The sequence below is a fragment of the Mus caroli genome, unplaced genomic scaffold (genome assembly GCF_978045245.1).
Source record: "Mus caroli unplaced genomic scaffold, Mus_caroli_1 scaffold_13, whole genome shotgun sequence".
Classification (NCBI taxonomy): Eukaryota; Metazoa; Chordata; class Mammalia; order Rodentia; family Muridae; genus Mus; species Mus caroli.
This window is the reverse complement of record NW_028227268.1, coordinates 44760049-44785000: the sequence shown is the minus strand read 5'-3', so window position 1 is coordinate 44785000 and position 24952 is coordinate 44760049. Positions and strand designations below refer to the sequence as shown.

Here is a 24952-nt window from a genome sequence, read left to right as displayed (position 1 = left end):
AATCCCCCTACATCAGTCTCCTGAGAAACTGGGATTTTCAGGTGCTCATGGCCAGGCCTAGATATTTTCAAATATTTCCATACTTCCAGGTCTCCTTGAGGCCCACTGACTGGCCAGGCATTCGGGTTAGCAATAGTACCTCAGCACTGACTAAATTTTTCCTTTTGTAAATAGCCCTGGCAGCCACCCATCCATTTGTTAATAACCTTCTATTATCCCACTGAATTCACACCCTGCTTAGATGCCTAGAAAAGCAAGAGTCAGAAAGAACCTTCCAGATTATGCAAATTGAGCCCCATGGTTTTCCGGATCAGGAAAAGGATGTCATCTCACTGAGCCTTCAGGTACTCAGGATAAGGGAGCAATCTTAGGATTGGGGGGTGCGGGGTGAAGCAAAATGGAGGTTTTCCTGCAGGTTGTAACAGAAATCCCTTGGGCTTTGGGAAAACAGAGGAACTGAAGACAATTCCCAGGATGTGGTAACCCACTCAGAGAGCTGCAAGGCAGAATGGAAAGGAAGAAGCCACAGGGGTAGACAACTCAATTTGACAGATTTGCATAGGCCCCACCCGAGGGGCCCCCGCAGGGTCCCAGTGCCACCCTCATTTGAAGCAGTCATGTGATCACTTTTCCTTTAAGGAAAAGACCTGTGTCTTAGTTCCCGGGCATCAAGTGAGGAGGTCGCTCTTACCCAAAGGTGGAAGAATTCAACAGCAGCTCCTGCTAGGTTCTGGAAGGAGCGGCTGAGAAAACGCAGCTTCCTCCAAAGCTGGTACATCAGCCTTTGCCTCTAGGCAAAACTGTCTTTATTTAAGGTTACCCAGAGCAGAACTGATTCTTTTTCTGGTTGTATCAACCATGTGGGCAAAGACAAGACAGGGTCGAAAGAATGAAAAGAGGTGGGACACTTCTTGATCCGGGGCAAGAACTAAGACATTTGAAAAGAGTATACCAAGAAACCTCACGTGGACTTGAGGGTGGGAACTTTCTTTGCATTGTCAAGATCCACGTGAAATGGCTATGAAGTACACAGAATTCCTGATGTCTGGCCGTTTGGCTTCACTTATAGCCCAAAAGTTCTGGAAAGCCCTCCCTAGGAGAGGAAAGAAGAGGGGACAGTCTTATACAGCAGAAGGGCAGAAGGCACAGTGTACCTGCTCCAGCAGGAGGACCCTCTTGGAGTGTTTGGCCAGGTGGTACGTGGTAAAGCAGCCCTGAATGCCTGCTCCAATCACAATAGCATCCCAGATATCTGTCTGAGCAGCCATGATGCCACAAAGCCCACTGAAGAGAAGGCAAACAAAGACACCTCCAGACTACAGGGGGAGGAGGGAGGCAAAGTCCAGCTAAGCTAGAGTTCCCACAATCCCTTGGGGCCCATGTCCTTGTCTTTCTTTCCCTCCCCAAAAAGCCTGGCACAGGGCTCAGCCTCCGCCTCCCCCTGCAGAGCAGAGCTGGGTGGACTGATTTGTGAGGTTTCGCCCAGCTCAGCTGCTAGCCTCACCCTTGCATCCCTCCAGTTTTCTATTCTTGGCTCAATTATTGTCATGCAAATGGCGCCTTCCCATGCCACCTTCCTGTCTCATTATGATCTTTGTCTCAGGACTTCTTTCGGAATTTCAATGCCTCCCAGACCAAGCCGGGCCCCGGGAATGCTGCCTCCCCCTGCTGGCTTCCCTCTCTGCAGCTTGATTCCCTCCAGGGAGCTACAAGGCCAGCCAAGAACTTGGCAGGATGCCCAGGGTTTGGCCCTCCTCCCTGGTGGGTGGTGAGGTCAGGGGGTAGATGCAGGGGCCAACTGGGAGGGCAGTTTTGTGATTATGAAATCATTCTCTGTGTGTTTTACTTTCATGTTGAAAAAAGGAGAATAAATGATCCTGAAGAGGAAAAAAAAATCCAGGAAAGGACAGTGCGAGGAAGAACCTTGCCCTCAGGCACACTGGGAACCAGGCGTCAGCCCAGCACACACAGGGGCCATGTGCAGAGAAGCCTTCTGTGCCAGGCAGCAGGCTCAATGGGGATTGTTACAGGCACTGAGGACAGAGCCAGGCTTGGCAGGTCCTGATTCTTATACACTTTGGGGGTCCATTTTAAGATAAAAGGGGAAAGGGGCCTGGAGGCTTAGCTCAGCAGTAGACTTTTGTGTTTGGCATGTTCAGGGTCCTGGGTTTAGCACCCAGCACTAAAAATAAAAGAGTAAAGAAAAAAAGAAAAAAATTAGTCATGCAAAACTAGATGGCAGGACTTCGAAGAGACCGCTCAATTAAAGAGCCCCATGGTTGAAGTTTTATTAGCTTCCTGGTAAATCTGCCTCGGAATACATTATCTCATTAAATCCTCGAGATTTTTTTTGTGTGTATATTTTTATCCTCATTTTTTGGGCAGATTAGAGATAGCCTCAAATTCTCTGTCGGTTTTCCCATTACATGCTTGCCCAATAGAATACAGTGACTGCTACTCCCTTTCTGACCCAAGCCTTTGGACATCTTCTTGCGTTGAAGAACTTGTTCTTAGACCCTGAACCAACATGTTAGAAGTCCAGCCACTCTGTGAGAGAGAGAGATGAGAAAAGTCACACATAGGAGAGAAGCCATTTTGGACCTTGTGTCCAGACAAACTAACCACCCCTGACCAGACCCAGTCCGTGGCACGTGACCCAACAGCCAAGCTGTGTCAGCATTCCCCAGTTTTATGGAGTAAAATAAAATGCTTGTTTTTAGACACTAACTTTTGAGGATGGTTGTTTATAATCATAAACACTCCACTAAACAAAGATGGCAGGATCTTCCCAAGGACCCATACTAGGTGTGCCAAGAGGCTAAGATGTGAACCCAGGTCTATCTGCTCCAAAACTTACTTCTTGTTAGTATTTTCTCTCGTTTTTTGGATACAGGGTCTCATGCATCGCTTAACTGGCCTCCAACCTGCTTTGCCTCCACAGGTGACCTTGAACTTCTGGTTTTTCTGCCCCTGCCTCCTGGGAAAATAGACCCGTACCATCATGTTGATTTAATATGGTGCTGAGGACCAAACCCAGGGCTTCACGAATGAACGTTAGGCTGGAACTCTGTCACCTGAGTCACAGCCCAGCCCGGGGACACTTCCCTCTCACTACAATGTTATAGTGACAATGAGAGCTTATAGTCGTGATTCTGATTTTATCATTTTGCTGTGTATCTGGTGGCCATACAGAAAACAATGGGGGGGGGGCACAGTGGCTGACTGAATCCCCAGCAACACGTCCACAGACAATCCCCAGAGTAGCCTTAGCAACTAGTTGTCTTCTGGCTGGTCTTTCCTTTCCTAGTAAAATAAGAACGCAAAGAAGGACTGCCATTTGACTGATTTTTTTTTCCTTCCTTCTGAGGGAGGAAAAAAAAAAATAGAGTCTAAAGGTCACTGCATTCTGTCCCCTCCCTCCTCCCCGACCCCACAGAGGATAGGATAACATCTGCCTCATCGCTGGACAGATCCCTTACAGTAAAATAATAGCAGATATAACCAAGAAAAATATGGTACCCTGAGTGTGTAAGGGCTTGATAGAAATATATAAGATCGGCCCCTGGATTTCTTGTGATAAGATGTCAGCGGAGATGAACAGCTTGCACGCAAGGAAAAGCAGGCAATAAATCCTTGCATGGAAGTGTGCCCAGTCTCAGCAGCAGGCGAAGAGAAGGGAATTAAATAACTCGAAGGTACTATTATGTGTCTATTAAATAAACAAAAATAAAAATGATACAACCTTATTATGTTGTCCGAGTTGCAATTCATACAGGGTCCCGTGGAGCATTCTGGGGCCATGGACAGTAGGATAAAATAGTTCAAATATTATGACCTAGAAATTCTACTTGGTGAACTATTCCCTCGGGGGAGGAGAAGGCTTTTATATGAAGACATGCATATCTGAGCTCTTATAATATTAAAAAATAATAGAAACGATCCAACATCGGGGAATAGCTAAGCAAATAGCTGACATGTTGATTCCAAATGGCAGGCATGAGGACCCTGCTTTGTAGAAAGGCAGATAGGAAATTGATACAGAGACACAGAACACAAATGACACACTGCTTACAGCCATGACTTCTGTGCATGCTGATCAAAGATCTAGGAATAAATTGGTGGTGAGGTAATTGAGCTTACTTCTCATTAGTTCCCGTATTCTATAAAAACGGTGCCTCCATTCACAATTTATAAAAGGAGGAGAAATCCCCAGGGGAAACAAATGCTTCACTTCTCCCTGGCTACTGGATCCAGGACCTGGGAAGTTCTTTCTTTGTTTTAATCTCAGTCCTTCCTGCTGCCTGATATTGTTCAGTCCTCTGTGGCCGCTGCGGGGGAAGCTGCCAAGCCTCTCTGTATTCCCCCCACCCCCCGTTAAATATAATATCCCTTCAGAGATAAAATGACAATCCCATTTCCCCGTCCCTACTTCACAAGCCTGCCCTGGATTCCTGAACTCAAGCTTTCTGCTTCTTGTTAAGAATTTCAAAAGGCGGCTCCTCCGAAAGCCGACACTGGCCACGGCCCAACCTTGAAATGAAAAGCAAATCTGCTTCTAAAGGCTTCCCCTTCTATCAGGATTGCTCGTCCTTGTGGATGTCCTGACAGGGGCAGGCAGAGAGAAGCGATCCCCTCAAATTCCATTTTAACACCCATTCCGGATCGGAGGAATATTAAAGGGCAAGCCAACAGCCCTACACCTTGCTGCTTGTATGTGTCAGCAGCCGTGGCTCATGTCCTGGGGCAGAGGCGCCGAAGATGTGAGGGCTGAACTACTCATCCGATGGTTTGATTGACACTTTGCAGACAGGGGTGGAAGAAGCGAGCCGGGGAAGCAGCAAGCTGTACAGCTCAGAAATAATGAGAGGACCCGAGTGGAGAGAGAAAGCGGAATAAATAAGAGAGACCTAGGAGTGCAGAGGGAGAGCCTTCTGCTCTGTTTTCTTCCCTGCCCCACTTGGCCAAGGAGCTGAAGCCTAGGGCAAGGAGGTAGGCAAACAGGGGATGAGCCCTACCCTGAAGGCAGATCCTGCCTGCTGGCCGGTGCGGGCTGCTGGCTGCTGGCTGCCAGGGTTCCTGAATGCTTAAGAGGATGCCGGTTGTGGGACCGCAAAGACCAGGCTTTGCATACACATTGCGGACCCACTGGTCTGTCTCAGGTTGATTTCCCACTTCATTCCTGATCCCCGTAGGTCAGGTCATCTACCCACCTTTAAAGACATCCTTTAAATGGCAAATGTGGACAGGTTACTCCTCGTTAAAATTTTCTTCATAGCTGCCCTTTCCTATTAGGATAAAAATCTGAACTCCTTAGCTTGGCACGCAAGATAGCTTTCATTCTGACCTCCGCTGGCTCCCACAGCTCCAATACTGACCCTTTCCCACTGAGTTCTTGGCACCCTAGCAACACTGAGTGGAGAGAGGTTCCACTGTTCACCTGATTTCCCAGGCACCCCCAGACACCCCCAAGCAGATGCAGCCTTTCCTATACTGTCTCTCCATCCTGCAGAGACTCCACGATAACAATACACATATTGTGCTGTAATTGTTGGCATGTCTGCCTTCCTCCTACGCTTCTTAAAAGGAGTGAGTCTTCTTTCTATTGTCATTTTTTGTAGGTAATACATACACAGGGAACAACAGTAAAATGTCCAAAAAAGAACGCTGTGGAGTCTCTTTTCCACCCATCCCCAGAGCTCAATTCTCTATCAGATGCAACACTATCGCTGTTGTCTTTTGTATCTCTTTAGAGGTGTTCTTTGAGTATACAAACATGCTTATACAGTATGTACGGTGGTGCATGCGTGCATGTGTGTGTGTGTGTGTGTGTGTGTGTGTATGCGTTCCTATATAACACCGTGGTGTTCTCATTACCTTTATCTTGGTGTCCATATCAATCATAAGGAGTTGGTACTCTGTCGTGATGGCTGCAGAGTATACATGGGTATGAAGGAGGCATTTGGCACAGAGACAGCATGCATACATGCTTGTGATGGGTGACAGGGTTCTCTGGTTATAACAGATGTCCTGGATTCCTAGGCCTCTCTGGCTATTCTGGTGCTGGGTGTTCAGCAAGGGAGAGATGCCCCTCTGAACTGCCCAGGACAGTCTCCCCCTCGTAGTAGTACAGGTGGAACATTCAAAGGCCCTGGTTCTTTGTTTCCTGGCATTCCTCTGAGTTTTGCATTTATTAAATGGCAGCTGTCAGAGTCAACGCTGCACCCCAGCATACAACGATGCAATCACAAGGCCGGTCCCAAGGAAGAGAGATGAATAAGGAGTCCTGAGAAGGGACTGACAGTGCTACAAAATTGTTAAATCATCTTTTTGTCTGACAGAGTTGGGGTACAACTATAAAAGGATGCTCTCAAGCTTGCACAGTGGCTCACACCTGTAATCTAAGCACTTGAGAAGCTAAGGCAAAAGGATCGGGAATTTAAAGCCATCCTCAGTTACACAGCAAGTTTGAAGCTAGCCTTGGCTACATAAGACCCCATGTTTTGGTTTGGTTTGGTTTGGTTTTTTTGAGACAAGTTTTCTCTGTGTAGCCCAGGCTGTTCTAGAACTCACTTTGTACACCAGGCTGGCTTCAAACTCAGAGATCTGCCTTGCTTCTGTTTCCCCAGTGCTGGGATTAAAGGCATATGCCACCACTTCCAGATAAGACCCTGATTTTAAATGGGGGGAGCATGTAAAATAAGTTTATTAACCATGAAGATGCATATCTGTAATGGGAGGCAGAAAGATTGTCACTTCAAGTCCAGGTTGAGATCTCACTGGACAATGGTAGCACGCACCAGCACTTGGGAGGCAGAGGCAGGCAGGTCTCTGTGAATTCGAAGCCAGCCTGATCTACAGAACTAGTTCTAGGATATCCAGGGTTACACAAAGATACCCTATCTTGGAAAATAAAGACACTGTCTCCAAAAACAAGGACTGAGGATATAGCCGAGTGGAAGAATCTTTGACTAGCATGAACAAACGCTCACAGAGTTCACTAGGACAAGGAAATGCACTAAAAACAAGGCAGGGTTTTTATGTAAGAGAAAACGTCCCCAAAGAACACAAAGTCTCTTTTTTTTTTTTTTAAAGATTTATTTATTATATGTAAGTACACTGTAGCTGTCTTCAGACATTCCAGAAGAGGGTGCCAGATCTTGTTGCGGATGGTTGTGAGCCACCATATGGTTGCTAGGATTTGAACTCTGGACCTTCGGAAGAGCAGTCGGGTGCTCTTACCCACTGAGCTATCTCACCAGCCCACAAAGTCTCTTTTTAAGGTTTGTTTTATCTGTAGGGGTGTTTTATCTATCTGTAGGGGTGTTTTGCCTACATGTATACATGCTTGTCAAGTGCATTTCCTTGTACCTGGTGAACTTGAAGGCCAGGAGAGGGCGTTGGACCCCCTGGAATTGGAGTTACAAATGGTTACGAGCTGCCATAAGGGTGCTGGGAACTGACCCTGGGCCCCCTGCAAGAGAAGCAAGTGGTCCTAACCACTAAGCTACCTCTCCATCCCCGTACACTGAATCTTCTTGTCCTTACTCCCAGGTCTGTCTGTCCCAGTCCCACAAATGTGTGTGTATGTTTGCATCCTTGCCTGGGGTAGGGGTGGGGCTCTAAATATGGCTGAGTGTTCATTGGCAGATGTCGTTACACAACTGTGGTCCAGTGTATCCCACTCCAGACCTTTCCATGAAGCTCCGTGGACATTAAAGGCAAGTCAGAGGTCTAAGCAATCTGGTCATCGCCCTCTGCGGAGGAGAGGCTGTGTCCGGGGTTGAGATTTTGTCAGCACCTTCCTCTGCTTTGGCACCTACTGCTCTTCCTGGCCATTCCCAGTCTTCACAGCCTGACATCACCACCCCTCTACTGATACAGTATGTTTTCAGGCCTTTATCATATTCAGGGAGGAATCTTTGCTTTTTGGTACTGGCTAGGGCCCTGTGCTTGCTAGGCAAACATTGCCACCACTGAACTGTGTCCTCTGATCCCTTTAGCTTTTATTTTGAGACAGAGTGTCCAGGGTAGCCTCACACTCACTCTGAAGGCCTTGAACTTCTGACTGTCCTGCCTCAGACTCTAGAGTATCTGGGATTACAGGCTTGTGGTCTAGAACCTTCTATTTTATTCTCCATGGCATGTAGGTAGTGTGCTTGGGTTTTTAGACCCCCTCCCTGTACCAAGGCATCAGAAAAAAATTCACATTTGTTAGGATTAACACAGGCTTCTTGTTGTGGTTGTTGTTGTTTGAGACAGGGCTTCTCTGTGTAGCCCTGGCTGTCCTGGAACTCACTCTGTAGACCAGGATGGCCTTGAACTTAGAGAGTCACTGACCTCTGCCACCCATGTGCTGGGATCAAAGGCGTGGGCCACTACGGCCTGGCTTGACACACAGGCTTTTTAAGTAAAGGGAGTTTCTACCGTCTGATTTTTCTTCCATGTTAACCTGTTAATGCTTTGCTACAGCTTTAAAAATATCCTCAATATCGAGTATTTCCCAATAGCCAGTAGCATTGCTTACTGGCACAGTTGGCCTAAATAACCTGGTTCACCACTGCCGGGCTTCTAGACTTGGTTCTGGGCCAACCACTGAGCCTAGGATGCATAAACCCTCCAGGATGGCCTTCACTTATATTGGTCTAACCATGTGCTCCAATAGCCTTCCTTCCCAGATAGTAGTGGTTAAAAATGGACCACGGCAATTATGAGCAAAGATGGCTGTCTCCCTTACTGGACAGCAAAAGTGGAAATCTCATCCTACCAGCCACCAGGAGAGCTGGCTCTGTGTAAGCCAGGCAGGCTTTGGCTGGAGGACCAGTATGCATGGCACCACCATGAATGGAAATAAGTGCAGGAGAAATTTGCTAAGGAGATTCCCTTCTGGAAATTACTGTACTTGTTTAAAAGAAGCCCATGCTGATAAGGGGCAGGTAGAGGCTGTGACCTCAAGGTTAATTGTCTTTAGCTAAGACAGGGTCTTGCTTCCTGTGTATGTTTTAAAGAATAGGATGTATAATGACCCACCATCCCAAATGGTGCAGAACACCTGAGAATCATAGTCTAGCGTTCATCGTCCCTCCCCCACCCCCACACACCTCCCCGTGTAGTACCTAACCTCTCTAAATAAAGTGTTGAGAAAATGTTTAAAGAAAATCAGGTTTTTCTTGGTTCCTGTAACAAGAAGCTAGCGCCAGTAGCTGCCTCTGGGGAGAGAAGCTGGGTGGAATCTTGTTATGTGTAGGAAAGACTTAGAAGGAAATGCTGTACAGATCACTGCAGTCCTGATGGGACCCAAGGATAGGCTCTGGGCATCATTAGCATCCTGCCTACATCCTCACCCTCAGCTACAGCCCGCCCTAGGCTTAGATAGAATCCAAATCCGCAGAAAAGCTAGCGAACAGGTGAAAGGTCACGTGCAGTGTCTGGAAATTTTGACAATATAAAGAAAAGGAGGTTGTGGGCCCCATGCCGGCCTCATCTCACTAGCAGGGATCTCTACAGAACCTTAAGAGGAGCCTGCTGGGTTCTCAGTGGCATGGTGAGTTGTAACCAGCTGCTACCAGCTTCCTGCCTCGTAGTGGTTGGCAACCCCTCTCCCGACTCCCCCCACTCCCCCGCTCCTCCCCCTATACCCTGCCCCCACTCCCTGGCAGTCTCTCCCTCCGCACATTTGTCCACCTTTATTTGCCTGCTGTTTCTGGGGGCAGGAGAAAGAAAGGTTTAGAAAAGACATTGGGAGGATTCCAGTTGTGTTTGGAACTGACTCTCAGGGCATCTTGCCCAGAATTCTCAAAGGAAAGAAGAGAGTGGAGGTTCCTGGAATAGGCTAGGAAAGGTCTGCAGGGAGCTGCCTCAGAAAGCATCCTCTGGGGCCAGAGAGATGACTCAGTGGGCAAAGGTGCTTGCTGCCCAACCTGAAGGCCCAAGTTGGAGCCCCTGAACCTACAAGATGAAAACAGAGAACCAGTTCTTCAAAGTTGTTCTCTGACCTTCACGTGAGCACACACACACACACACACACACACACACACACACACTCGGCGTCAAGTACCCCTGTTTCTTGCACCATACACACCCAAATCAAAATAAAACATTCCTTTCTTTCTTTTTTTCTTTCTTTTTCTTTCTTTCTTTCTTTCTCTTTCTTTCTTTCTTTCTTTCTTTCTTTCTTTCTTTCTTTCTTTCTTTCTTTCTTTCTTTCTTTCTTTCCTTCCTTCCTTCCTTCCTTCCTTCCTTCCTTCCTTCCTTCCTTCCTCTCTCTGTCTCTCTCTCTCTCTCTCTCTCTTTCTTCCTTTAAAACAAACATTTCTAAAGCTGCTTCTGGATATCCCAGAGGTCTGGCCCTCATCATGGCTTTCCCACGTGCTTGTGCAGGTTACAGAGGTCACCTCTTAGGCTTCCTAGCTGCATCTTCAGCAACAGCCCTGTAAAATCAATAGACAGGCCCTTCCTTCCTTCTTCCTGCCTTCCTTATTTATTTTTATTTGTGTGTGTGCATGTATATGTCTGTGTGTGTTTGCTATGTGTGTGGCAACCCTCAGAGGGCAGAAGTAGGTAAGAGATCCCTTGGAGCTGTGATTCTGGATGGTTGTAAGCTACCAACATGGGTGAACTCTTGGAACTGAACTCAGGCCCTCTAGAAAAACAGTAAATGTTCCACTGAAGTCCTTTACCAGAAGCAGCCCCCACCCCTCCAGCCCCCAGCCCCCTGAGCACATGCCTGTTTTTCATTTTGGATAAGGTTTTGTCATGTTGCCTGGACTGGCCTCACTTGCAGTGATTCTCCTGTCTCAAGACTCCCAGGTGATAGGATTATGTATGCCAATATGCCCAGCTAAGCAGGCATGCATGCATGTACATAGAGGCTGGTAGACCTCTAAGAGTTGAAGTCCAGCCTGGTTGGTCTACTTATTGAGTTTCAGGCCAGCCAGGATGGAGACTACACAATGGAGACTCTGTCTCAAAAACAAAACAAAACAAAAAATAAAAACCTAATGTCGGATATGAAAATGGAGAGCCTATGTCTCAGCAGAGCGAGCATCCTCCCACACAGGACCTCTTCCCAGCCTCTCTCCATGTGCCAGTGGGGTCTTCTGTGAAGCAAGGGCGAAGACTGGTTCATTTTGTGTTGCACACCGCCATGCTCCACGCTCCCACTCCTGCAAAGACAGAGAAGACGCCAACCCCTGGTGGGAAGAAAGTCTAAAGCAACCCTGGGGACCCTTGAGGAAGCAATTTGATTTATTCCATTCCCTCCTGGTATTCTGTGCCACATTTATAAACGTCAGGGCCAGAAATGAAGTTCCTACTGCCCTGGCAGCTGCTGGTTACTGCTGTTGCTCACCCAGGGTTTGCCTCCTGTTGATTGATAAGGAGCCAAGGAAACAAAAAAACACCCAAGGGAGGGGCAGCCTCTCCAGATGAGAAAAGGAAGAATCTGGAAATGTGTAAAGGGACTGGGAAGGGTGTCTGTCAGTTATAAGCAGAAGGCCAAACTGTGACAGTGTGTGGAAAATGCCTTCCACTTGGATGGAGAGAAAATGGATCTCTCATCAGAGCAACCCTGTCTTTCAGAGTCTATCTCCCAGGCCAGGGGAAGGCGAAACCCTCAGTCAGGCTGTCTGCCTGACCTGCAGGCTCTTCCTGTCTGAGAAGCTTCTGACAGCCTCTAGAGTCTGGGACAGAGAAAAGGCTGGCAGAGATTTAGATCCAAAAAGGCCCTGGAGGAGAATGGAAAGAAGTGAAGGGTAAGAGGGTCTCACAGACTAAAGGTAGAATCCCCACTAGCTGAACTCGTAGCTGAGATTAGGGGTGACCCACTCTTGGCGAGACACATCTTCCCCATAGGTCCTCCTGGCAAACTGCTGGCTATGACCGGCTCATGCAGTCCCAGCCAAGCACAGGGGAACACACCAGACAATGAGGCCTGGCATCCCTAAACAAAACATTAAAAGTCGCTTATATTTGACATTTGTCAGCTTATTTGTTTTGACTTTCCAAGCAGGGTTTTTCTGTGTAGCCCTGGCTGTCCCAGAACTCAATCTGTAGACGAGGCTGGCCTCAAACTCAGAGATCCGCCTGCCTCTGCCTCCTGAATGCTGGGATTAAAGGCATGCATCATCACACCCTTTATTTTTAATAAAGGCTGTACCCTTATTTTTAATCACACCCAGTCAAATGTTTCAAAATGATGGTCATTCTCTTCTAAGCCAACCTTTCCCGGCCCCAGAAGTTGTGTGTGTGGCTAAGCCGGCAGCCCTCGGTACAGGCGACATCACCTTGCAGGGTGACATGTGACAAACTTTTAGGGCCAGTTTATAACCCAGGCAACAAAATGTCTATTATAGGCAGTTTGATTTATTTTACTTTTTCTCCTTGTTTTGCTTGCTTTGTCAGACCCAGTTTTCTGTCATTTTTAGCCCTTCCCCCAAACCAAATATCTGAGCCAAGCAACAAACCCAGTCAGTCTTTAGTGAGTTCAGTTAGTCAGTGATGGAACAGAGGTTTAATCATTAGCATCACAGAGGTAGGGCAACAGGAAGAGCAGGAAGAAGCTAACCATGGTAAGAGGGTTTTGGGAGGATTCCCTCTTCAACTTCCTTTGATGGAAAAGATTTTTAAGTCTGGATTTTTTTTTTTTCTTGTCGTCTTTTTCTGTTTAGCCCTGGCTGTCCTGAAACTCACAGACATCCTCCTGCCTCTGTTTCCCTGGGCGCTGGGATTAAAGGTGTGTGTCACCATTGCCTGCTTTCACCACCACCATCTGGCTAGGCTGGAATTTTTTTAAAAGGTTGCATAAACAAAAGTTGGCAATTCTTACAAAGGGATACCATTCAGCCTTCAAGGGGGTCACTTTCTGGGGCTGGAGATGATGGCTCAGTAGTGAAGAGCACTGGCTGCTCTTCCAAAGGACCTGCATCTATATCAGGCAGCTCACAGCTGTCTGTACCACAGCCCAGGGTATCTGAACCTCTGGCTCTGTGGGCTCATGCACACTCATGTACACACATGCAAACCCATACATACACAGGGTTAGAATGAATAAAAATAAGTCTTTTTTAAAAGCAGAAACAAAACAGGTAGGGTGACTTTCTATCCTTTCTTACAACCCGGTGAGCACTGGGGTCATTGTGCCGAGTACTCAATGAGGACCCAGAACGAGGGACAGTCCATTTCCAAGGGCCATCTAGACTGCAGGCTCCATTGAGGTAAAAAGCAAAAATGAAGTTCATGGGGGCTGGGCAGGGAACGGGTGGTATGGCATTTCCCTTTGGGAAGACAAAAAAAAAAATGTCCGTGGAGGTGGGCACAGGGCAAAGGTGACGTAACAGTATGACCTTTAAAATTGCTACATTTTCTCTTAAATGTTTCTTGAGAATTTTAACAAAGTCCCCGGACAAAGAAATCCAATCTACCTTCTTCAAAAGCTGAATAGTTGCTGTCAACAGTGTAACTCAAAAGAATCCATGACAGCTTGGGCCAGAGTCCAAAGACAAAGATCAAAATCTTTTTTATTTTGGGAGGAAGTGGATGGTCTCAGCTGGATCGACAACGGGTGTCTAACATTCCTGCTCTTCCCCCTTCTCTAACATCTTCACTCGCAGCCCGTCTTAGCTCCTCTCCCAGCCCTGGAATGTTCCGCAGTCTAACCTGGGTGTCTCTGATCCACCCCTCCGGGTCTGGCCTGTTTCCCCTGGTGACTTGACAAGGCTACAGTGAGCCCCGAGCCGAGCTGAGGCTCTGCTAGCCAGGAGGTTGCTGAGGTGGCTTTTTAATCCTCCAGCCGTGCCATCCTAGTGATTGCTTTTATTAGGAAATGTAATGAAAAAGACTATATGAAGCCCCTGCCAGAAAAAAAAAAAAAAAAAAAAAGCTAATAAGATTTTGCACCAAAGTGTGGCGAGAAAAGAAAGGGGGAAGTGGCACATTAGGAGTCAGATAATGAGATAAATGAAAGACCGCAGGGAACTACATTTTTGCAGACTTGCCGGATGGTTGTAAAATTTTTAATTTGCTGAATTCTCTTTTTTTCCCCGTCGCCCCTGATTCTCCCTACCTCAGTCTTCCACATGGTCTCGCTGATGCTCTGAATTCTTTGTGTGTGTGTGTGTGTGTGTGTGTGTGTGTGTGTGTGTGTGAGAGAGAGAGAGAGAGAGAGAGAGAGAGAGAGAGAGAGAGAGAGACCCCACTCCCACCATAGCCAGAACCCTGCGCCTCATGACTTGAGTTGGAGGCTAGGACCCACCCAGTCACAGGACACAAGAGGACAAAGAACTGACACCCCTTTCCCCCTTCCCCCAACAGAGCCTGCTGTGATTCAGCCACGGAAGAGGGAGAAAGCAGGGAAACAGAACTATGGAGGGAGGACAAGAGATCAAAGATCTGGGAAGTAAGGAGGAAGAGAAAGCCCCCGCTGGTCCCGCAAATCGATTCTCTGCAAGGCCCGCCTCCCCGTCTGTGCTCCGAACTCCTAAGCAGAATGTAGCCTCCGTGGGATGCCAGGCCTGAACAGAAGGGCCCAGGAGCACTGGGCAGACACACATGCCAGGCTGCCAGAACCTCTGGGCCTGATTTGTCCTACAGGGAGGTCCTACATCCTCCAGACACCCCCTGACCTCTCTCCAAAATACACACGCTCTGTTTGCTTCAGGGGATTCCTGCCTCCTCCTCCGCACCAGAGGATTCTGGGATGCTTTTTCACTGCCATGCCTAAGTCTGTTCTCTCAGCTGCGACTGGACAGACTGAGGGAAGACTTGATGGGTAGCTTTCCTAGTAGGAGCTGGGGTGGAGGGGTTGGAAGCGTTGGGGGTTGAGGTGGAAGGTTGGGGTGGAGAGGTAGGTATGGGAGCCTGTGAGACAGAGGAATTAATAGTTCAAGATGGAGACACATTACTTACTGTTAGGAAAATGACTTGTTCTTCTATTCAATGTACCTATCTCAGTGGGGATAACCTGCTCTGTGTCCCTCCGAGAAAAGCTGTCTCCATGAGAATATACCACCAGTTCCCTAGAGAATATGCATGTCCTATACAAGCCACTGTAGGAGACAGAAAAGCCATCAAAGTCAAGCCAGGCTCATGCAGATGAGAGGATCTGTTAGAAACCAGAAAAATGACCTGACCAGTCTGGCTTGTAATCAGAGGTGGGGGAAGATGGAGAGTTCAAGGACATCCTCAGCTACTTATTGTGTTTGAAGCCACTTTGGGCTACAAGAGACACTAAACCCCAAAACCCAAAAAGATCTGGCCAAATCTGATACTTGTCAGCAGAATTCTGGGGCATCACCAGGCAGCCTCTAGGAATGGGGGTGCTTGGAGAAGTGTGACTATAGGTCCCAGCCAAGGTGGACAGGAGAATAAGAGGCTTGGGAAGGGCTCTTGGGAAGGGCTTGGGGGGTTTGAATGGAGATAGAGGGGAGAAAGCTTCCCAGAGAAGGAAATGGGATAGTTTTCAGGCCTGTTGGGAAGAGAAGGACTACATGATTGTGGAAAGGCTAACAAGGACAACTAATTACAGCCAACAGGATGGCACATGCACACAGTCCCACCTTTTTAGGAAACTGAGGCAGGAGGGTCAGTTGAGCTCAGGAGTTGTGGGGAATAGCCTAGACAATATAACAATGCCCCATCTCTTCCAAAAAGAAAAGTCAGCCAGGCATAATGGTGCATGCCTTTAGTCCTAGTGATGATAGGCAGAGGCAGGTGGATCTCTGTGAGTTCAAGGTTAGCCTGGACTACAAAGCCTGGAGTCCAAACAGCCAGGGCTGTTACACAGAGAAATCCTGTCTCAAAAATAAAAAGCAAAACCAAACCAACCAAACAAACAAAAATAAGAAGAGGCAATACACATGGTTCAGCCTGTGTTCTGAGTACTGCCCTCGAGACCTAAGGACACATACTGAATTGCCAACAGATCTTAAAATGTCACTGTGAGCATCTCTATTTTATACACAGGAAACTGAGACATATGGGCAGTCAAAGAGAAGACCCAGCTGGCCCTCCGTTGTCTGAGCTTCTAACCTCCTCTGTCTTGTTCCCTGTCATACAGGACAGAGAAGGGGCAGGACACTGCAGACTTGACAAAACAGCAGCAATGTAGATAAGAATGTGAACTCTCAGGGCTGGAAAGACAAAGGCTCAGCTCAGCAGCTAAGAGCACTTGTTGCTCTTCCACAGGACTTGAGTTCAGTTCCTGGAACGTACATGGTAGCTCACAGCCCACTGTAACTCCAGTTCTGGGGGATCTGACACACTTGTTTAGCCTCCATGATACACATACATACATGTAGGCAAAACACTCATAAAGTAAAATCAATAAAGCAAAATACTTTTTAAATTTTTTTAAATATTTATTTATTTATTATATGTAAGTACACTGTAGCTGTCTTCAGACACTCCAGAAGAGAGCATCAGATTTTGTTATGGATGGTTGTGAGCCACCATGTGTTTGCTGGGATTTGAACTCAGGACCTTTGGAAGAGCAGTCGGCGCTCTTAACCGCCAAGCCATCTCACCAGCTCAACTTTTTTGTTGTTGTTGTTTTGTTTTTTGTTTTTCGAGACAGGGTTTCTCTGTATAGCCCTGGCTGTCCTGGAACTCACTTTGTAGACCAGGCTGGCCTCGAACTCAGAAATCTGCCTGCCTCCCCTCCCAAGTGCTGGGATTAAAGGCGTGTACCATCACACCCAGCCAAAATAGACTTTTAAAAATGTGAACTTTCCCTGGCCCCCTCTTACCACCAGTGTCCATAGAGAGCATCCTTAGTGCTAAAGCCACCCCCCTGGAGAAACATGGAGAGTGGCTGAAGCGTGCAGCTTAACACACAGATACAGCACTGGCCCCTGAGCCTGGATATGGCTTCTCTGCTTGCTATGAATCAAAAGAAGCATCATGGGTGCTTAGCAACCAGCCAGCCTCAACCTCCCACCTCCCCTCTCCTTCCAGGAGCACTGGAGCAGGGCTCTCAAAGGAACCAGCTTTGGAAGCTCATACCATTCTGCAAATTGGCACCCAAAGAGCCCCAGCACGCACAGCACAGCCCCCTCCCTGGAACAACACTGCCCTTTCTCTGCCCTGCCAACCCTAGAAGTTCCCAGGCTCCGGGAGCAGGCCATGGTGCTGAAGCGCCCGCCTCACGTTATTCCAGGACTGTATCATCATCCTCCTTCCCAGCCTCCCTCTCTCCCCCAAACCCCTGTTTTTTCTCTTTATGGAGAGGGCACAAATTAAGCAGAAAGGAAAATGTTGACAGTTCCTAGCCCTCCCTTGCTGGGGATAAAGAGAAATGCGTTAACGGTTGAAGCTTTAGGCGGATCAAACACAGTTTGTGAGATGCTTCAAATGTATTATTCATCTCACCAATGAGATGCAATCTTGGGCTTTCTTCCCCCTCCAGCCCCTATCAAGAGGAAACCTCAGATACTATGGAGATGTAGGGGCCCCAGAGGGAGGAGAGGGACATTTTCAGAAAGCCAGCTTTCCATACTAAACCAACAAGTCTTTCTCCTGTCTGTCTTGTTTCTCTAAACATTTCCAAATGACAGGGGTCCACTTGCCAGAAAGCTAAAGGGCTAAGGTTGTAGGCAGGTCACAGAATTGGGTGTTTGGAATCCAAGAGAAGTCTGACTTTGACATTTAGAGGGTGCAGGAGCTGGAGATGTTGGCTTTAGAAGGTCTCCTCTGTGCCACTGGAACTTGCCCAGATGTAACTCTAAAAGGAGCTGTCAGAGCCCTGCTTTTAGCACTGTGATCTGAACTCACTGATATAGGACACCTGGGAGAAAGATCTAGCTCTGTCCTGGCTACATACCACTTTGATCTTATAACTCAGACTCCTGGAGGCCCCTGTCCCACCTGCTGAGGTATTCTACACCCCAGGTTTCATCAACTTCCCATAGGGGTCACAAAGACTCCCCAGGCGCCTATCAATGACCTAAAGAAAGAATTGCCACAGCACTGCGGTTGTGGCTCAGTGATAGAGCACTTGCCTAGCAAGTACAAGTAGGTCTAATCCTTGGTATAAAGGAATAAATATATGGAGCTGGGAGGATTGCTCAGTGGTTAGGAGCACTGGCTCATCTTTCAGAGGTCCTAGGTCCCAGTGCCCACATGGCAGCTCACAACTGTCTGACTCCAGTTCCAGGAGATCCAACACTCTTACACAGACAGACAGACAGACAGCCACACTAGTACACATAAGGTAGAGAGAAATAGTAAAATCATTAAATATATAAATATATACACCATCCTGCCAGTGGCAGGGGAAAAACTTAGCCTCCCATGGGTCCATCTCAGACCTGACCCTTGGCCTGTGATGAATGAGTCTGATGGATGTTGGGGCTGGGAGCAGCTGCTGATAGTTGAACTAGAGATTAAAACAACATAGAAAGAAATAAATTTGACACTGTGGATCAAAAAACTTTGTGTGTGTGTGTATGCTTCTTTCTTTTCATCCTTTAAAATAATGTTTTTATTTTAAAGTAGGGTCTCACTGTATAGTCCAAGTTGGCTTCAGACTTCCTGTGATCCTCCTGTCTCGGGGTCCTGAGTGTTGAGACCACAGATGTGTGCCACTACATGCAGCCCTCATCTGCATGCTTTACATTCATTTATTTATTTAAGACAGGGTTTCACTATGTAGCCCTGACTGTCCTTGAACTCAGAGAGATCTGCCTGCCTCTGCCACCCATTCTGCGGGCATGGTTCCATTGTTCAAAACGCCCACAAGGTAGGTGTGGTGGCACACACCTTTCAACTCAGCACCCGGGAGGCAGAGTCAGGCAGATCTCTGTGAGTTCAAGGTCAGACTACTCTACCCAGTGAGTTCTGGTCCAGCCAGCCAGGACTATGTAGTCAGAATCTATCTAAAATAAAATAAAACAAACAAACAAACAAACAAAACCCTTGTAAACATCTTAAGATCACAATCATGAATGATCCGTTTAATAGTAGCCTTCTGAAGCAATCATTTAGAATCGATTCCAGAAAAATACCAAAAGGAAGTATTGCACGAATGCATTTTCATCTAAAAGGATTTCAAGTAACACGAAGGAAGCAGAGCCCCCCTTTAACCCCATCACTCTCACCAAGGCACCCCGTCTCTATCCAGTTCGAACGCACCCTCTCTGGTCTTTGTTTCCGAGGAGTCATATTTAATGTAAACAAGTAATAAAGAGGGGTTATGCAAGCTTGTAACCATCTATGCACAGAGAAAAGGCTGGCTGATTAAACACAGGAATGTGCAGAGCCCTCAGCTCTGAGGAGTGTGGCACATGTGATTTTTATTTTCTTCCGCAGGAATTATTGTATTTTCTACATGAACAGAAAAGAGAAACAATGCTATTTTTAAATATCATGAAGCAAGCTATTGACGGCATCGGCTGACTCTGAGGATGGGGAGGGACTCTGCGCTGTGAGCTCTTTTATGCTTTTTGAATTGTGCACCCTGGGCACATATTACCTATTCCAAAAATGAATAGACAATTTTTTTTTTAAATTTAATATGGCAATAAAATAAAATGAGAGACCTGCTGGAGAAGACCTATGAAGAACAGCAAGCCCTAAGACTCTGAGATGGTGTAAAAATCTACACAGCAGCTACAGTTTCCGATCTGCTCCCGATTCACTCCCATAGTGAAGGTCTCTTTCTCACCAGGCAAGGGATTAAGGCTTCTTCTGCCCTGGAGGAAATGAGGAAGGGTCTAAAATAAGCCAGACTTCGGTCTGGAAATAACTTTATGCTAATTTGCAGCCCAGCCTTGGGAAGGGCTTCCCTGAGCCCATTTCCATTCGCTTTCAAAGGACTTCCCATCTTCTTTGGTTTTCCAGTATATTCCTCAAGGCTACCTGCTGCTGTCAAGGTCCCTGGGAGGAAAGGCTGAGACCAAAGCCCTTGTCCAAAGGGCCTTTGTTTGAAGTCAGCCTGTAAGATCTCAGCTCCAAGTTTCCTCAGTGCTAGGCCTCAGCCTCAGGCAGCAGTGCCCTCTGTCCAGAGCCTCTGCACCTTTGGTCCCTGATTGGTGAAATGAGAGGATTTAGCCCTGCCCTGTACACAGGTTGTAAGATACGAATGATGGTGATGGGCTGCCTTTCTCGGCTATACTACTGGGATATCCTTGTTGAACCACAGAGTCCCCAGGCTGGCATGACCTATAGCATCTAATTAGGGAGAAGACAGGGATTCTCATAGCAGGTTGGTTCTTGGGCCTGTAGAGTCACCATCTTATTAACTGACAGCAGATAATTTATGTCCCACTTGACAGCTGTAGTGACTTAGGGTCTCATTATGTAGCTCTGGGTGGACTTGAACTCAAGATCAACATGTGGACTTATACTACTCTGCTTGGCTGCTGGCAGTTATTTTTAGTTGTTGGGTTTTCTTTGTTGCCTTGTTCATTTGCGTGTTCGTTTGTTGTTTTGAAACAGAGTGTCTTATAGCCAAGGCTAGCCTAGAAATTCTGCCTCTCCTGCTTCCACCTCCCAGGCGATGGCAGAGGCTTGCACCCCTATGCCTGGATCCTGACAGCTATTTTCAATCAGCTCTGTTGAGAGAATTAAATAAGACATGAGCGTCTGCGTGAGGACACGGGCAGTCCAGCAGCTGGGTGAAGTATGTATTCTCTCCTCTGGAAACCTTCCCTCCCCACATACACCTGCCAGTCACATCTTCCTAAACCTCTCCATCTTCCCGAATTGTAACCACGTTCCTGAGTGACACATAGCTTCACCAGACTGGGTTCCTTTATGGAACAGTGTATGCCTGCATCCTTTTATACCACGTAGATCCTCCAGAACAATTTACTGCATGAATACACGAATGCTATTCATATAGCCATGATCTTTGTCATTCTCACTGGGCCGCCTCTTGCTCCTGGTTCCTAGGCTGCCAGAGCCCACTCCATGCTGACCCAGAGGAGGTGGAAGCAGACAGATTTGAAAGAGGCAGTGTTGGTAGAGTGAGGGTGGACCAGACTGTGGCTGTGGCTTTCGAAATCTGTTTCTTCATCTCTCCACGGTCATTACAGAAGGTCAGATTGGAAACTCAAATGTGCACAGAGCCCAGGAAACAGTGCAGGTGGGGCACTCGGCAGCTGGAAAGAGCCAGCACATTCCTTGAATGGCTTTGCCCTTCGGTGACCCAAAGGTCACTGCCAATTGACCATGGGTCAAGTGTGGCAAGAGTCTCTGATTTTTCAAGAGAAGCCATAAATCTTAGCTTTTATGTGAAGTCTCCTGAACAGGTCAAACTCAGATTGATAGCAGGTCCTTAGTTCCCGGACACCAGCATCTTCTGATCTTCATGTTCTCAGACCACGCTCAACTCAGCTGGGACAGAAACAAAGCTTTCCCATTTGGAGAATTAACCTTTGATAGTTTTTGTTGTTTTGATTTGTTGAGACAGGGTCCTCCTATATCCCAGGCTGGCCTCACACTTTGTTGTTTAACCAGAGGAGACCTTGATCCCCTTGGCTCCCACCTCCAAGGTCCTGATCCATCAAAATGTGATCCACCAAGTCCATTTTGTTGCTGTTGTTGTTGTTGGGTTGGAGCTAAAACACGGGCCTTCCTGCATGGTTTGGAAGCATTCTGAGCCCTGGGAATAAACAGCCTTTTACATGGAAGGACCCAAAATCTTGGCGGCTGGTCTTCTGGCAAGTGCCACCCTGACCCCCAAACTGAAGATTTAGGGAAACACCAGTGTCTTGATAGCCGATTTCCTCCACCCTCCACTCCTCATTGGGCAGAAATTAGGGCGCAGAGGGGACAATGAGCCAGTATGGTGTGCAGGCCCTCCGCGCAGTCTTCCCTAACAAGACACCAGGGCCTGAAGGCCACTCCCATACCTCACATTGCCCCTGTGCAGGACACCCACCAGTGGTGACACGGCAATCACCCATAAATTCTTGTCAGAGAAGCTGTCAGGACTTGGGAAATAAATAATGATATTTAACATTTTGTAATAACAACAATTAACCAGTAAATAATGTCCTTTAAACTGCAAACGCTGGAGTAAATTAATTCTTCTAATGAGCTGTCAGGCAGGGAAGAAAAAAAGTACCGGTGTTCTTTGGTGCCACGCGGCTGCCGTGTGAGCAGCCGGGGGAAGCTCACCTCGGGCCCTGGGAGCTCATTACCGGGAAGCACGCGGCAACGGATTGCGGGGAAGCAGCCCGGTCTCTCTCGCTCCCACGTGGGCGCCAGGCCGCAGCCCCCTCCGCACCGCGCAGCTCTCCTGCAGCGCATCCCGCCAGGTGCTGGTCCAGAGCGCGCAATGCATTTCAATTAGAGACGCCCCCTCCTCCCTTCCTCCCTTCTGGTCACCTGGGCAGCGCTGGGATGGCGGGGAGGTAGGGGGGTCGTGGGGGGGGGGCAGGAGTTGGGACTTGCGAGGGAGAGAAGCTCTAGTCCTTGCTGCGTGACCTTGGGGAGGTTTCCAGCCCTCTCTGGGCTGAGATGTTGTAAATGGCAACATCTGAAGCTAATCAAACCAGCTGTGATTACTTCTGTAACCCTGAGAAGCCTGTGACCATAAAAAGACACCTGAGTAAGGCACTCTTTATGTACTGATTCCCAGTCGTCGCCGAGATATACTGTCAGGTGACAAAAGCAAGGAACAGGAGCGTGTGCTGCGACTGCTAAGGAGCAGCCATGGATCCCTCTTTGCTGGCTGCACACCCAGACAGGAAAAGGGTAACACCACTGGCCACTGGGGAGGGAAGCTCTATGCCCTTATTTTCAAAGCCATGTGCAGAAATTACCTATTCAAACAAACAAACAAAAAGCAAGGAAGGAAGGAGGGAGGGAGAAAGAGAGAGGAGAAAGTTACAAAAGACAAAGCCAATTATCAGAGGTCTTCTTGCCTCTCAGTGGCTTTCAGGATGTAAAAGTCACCTGGGGCCCTGCTGAACTGTGACCCCACCAGGACCTCCACAGAAGCCAATACACTGTATCTCCCAATATCCTATCCTGAACATGGGCTAATGAGGAAGTCCCTCCCAGGGGCTAAGCCTGTTCCCTCCAGCTTCGATTTCAGTTTCTCTCTTCCTGTTCTGTATTGGGTAGATGAAAGGGTTGCTACATGATTTCAGCAGAAAAGGACTGGGGAGCAAAGAGAAGGGAAGGGATGGGAGAGGAGGGTAAGGAAAGCCCTAGCCCTCAGAAAGCTCGAAAGCCCAAGGCTCCATACTTGCCTGGTTTACATCACTCTGCATTGCTGGGTCTCCCTCAGGAGCCAGCCCAGCCAGTGGCCCCCACACCAGGGTGGACAGAAGCCCCCCTCCATGATCGGAGACCTCCTGGCTACCAGAGCTGCACCTCCCAGCGTTGACACCCACCCAGAGCAGAAGAGTGTGTAATCTCCCTGTCACCAGGGTGTCTTCAGCCATTGCACAGTACCACAGACATACTCTAAATCCACCGCAGACTGAGCTGGCTGATGGCTCGCACATTGCTGGAATCAGAAAGCACCCACGTATGCTCAGAGGCTGCGCCCAATGGGCTGCTTTGGGGCTGGGGTTCTGAAGATACCAAGTAGAAGGCCCAGCCTCCGTAACCATGTAATCCTCACACTTTTGCTTTAATGGCCTTGCCTTTCTCAGTGAGGTGAATCCTGACTCAAGGCTTTCTTGCCAGGGCCTTGGGCAAAGAAAGGTCTGGAATTCAAGTTACCCAGTAAGTTCAAAACCTGCCTGGGTCACACAAAGTGAGTTCAAGGTCAGCCTAGGACAATTAGTGAAACCCTGTCTTAAAAAAAAAATGTTTTAAGTACAAATGGGGGCGCCGAGGAGATGGCTTATGGGTAAAGTGATAGCTATTCACAACTGAAGACCTGACTTTGGATCCTCAACATTCCCTGAAAAGTCTGGTACAACAGACCACCTATAATGGCAACACTGGAAGAGACAAGGCAGAGCTTGAGGCTGCCAAGCAACTAGTCTAGCCAATCAGTGAGACTCCGGGACTCAAAATGCAAGATGGAGAACAATAAAAGACACCTTACCACAAAGTCTACCTACTTCCCTCCACCCCCAACCCAACGCCAAAGAAACACATGCACACAAAGGGCTAAGAGGCTAAGTATATAACTCAGCGCTCAGTGAGGAGGAGTCTGCTAAACACAGGGGAGGCCCTGGGTTCAAACCTTGCTACTATTAAGAGAAAAATGAAGTTTGAGGTAGCCTGGGCTACTTAGCAAAGACCCTTTGCTGCTCAAAACCTCAAGAACACCAGGGTTGGTGGTGCAAGCCTTTTAATCCCAGCACTCCAGAGGCAGACACAGATAGAGAGCTCTATGAGTTCATGAGTTCAAGGTCAGCCAGGGTTGTGTCTCAAACAAAACAAAAACGAGAACAGAGGATGTTGCTCAGTAGTAGTACAGTACCTGCCTAGCACGTGGGAGATCCTAAGCACCCCAAAAAATATGTGAGTTAAATAAACAGCCTAGTGTCCAGGTACAGTAAGCACCCCCAAATCGGTGCGTCTATCTTGGCGACCTTTCACTCTGCTAAATAAACCCGGTTCCCAAGACTGAGCGAGGTCACTGTGCTGGCTCCTGAGTAGGCAGTCTACTTCTGCAGTGCCTCTTTGGGAAGCGGCCCAGAAGAGCCTCCAGGCTTGGTTTGGCTTTTTTTGCAGCGGGCAGCAGAAACTGGAGCTGAAGCTGGTGCAAAACAAAGTTCCCAGCTTTGGATCTGAGTCAGCTGCTTCTGAGCCTGGGGGCTCAAAAGTATCAAAATCATAACTACCTCAAGGTCACCTGGACCGTTCTGCAGCTGACCCCTCCCCTCCGCCTGAGCCTTCCACAGGCCTCCAGCACCTGAGAGTGGAGCACCAGCTGGAAAGGAGGGGTACCCCTGTGTGCACAGGAAACTGAGCCTCAGCCACACGGAAATTAAAACCAGCTTGCCCAGCGCTGAGCTACCACCTCGCTTGAAATCAGATTGATTTCTTG

The 24952-nt window shown here is 47.9% G+C and overlaps 1 protein-coding gene and 1 long non-coding RNA gene across 7 annotated transcripts in view; one reads left to right on the top strand and one right to left on the bottom strand.

The window, feature by feature from the left end:
• The window catches only part of Pipox (pipecolic acid and sarcosine oxidase), a 14204-nt gene extending 12871 nt beyond the window's left edge, over nt 1-1333 (bottom strand). For 2 of the 6 annotated variants that reach the window (XR_003838068.1, XM_085829793.1), the window contains exon 1: nt 1155-1333. Coding sequence is in view for 3 of the 6 variants with exons in the window: in XM_085829793.1 (XP_085685919.1) it covers nt 1155-1268 (114 nt within the window). In the remaining 3 variants the exon portion in view is untranslated. The remainder of the gene's footprint in view (nt 1-1154) is intronic. The other 4 variants (XM_021176222.3, XM_021176220.3, XM_029483871.2 and 1 more) reach the window with 4 other exon arrangements.
• Nucleotides 1334-12504: 11171 nt separating this feature from the next.
• LOC115032311 (uncharacterized) lies at nt 12505-14655 on the top strand. The gene is made up of 2 exons (XR_003837965.1): nt 12505-12566; nt 14308-14655. It is a non-coding gene; the product is annotated as an uncharacterized LOC115032311 (long non-coding RNA).
• Nucleotides 14656-24952: the final 10297 nt, after the last annotated feature.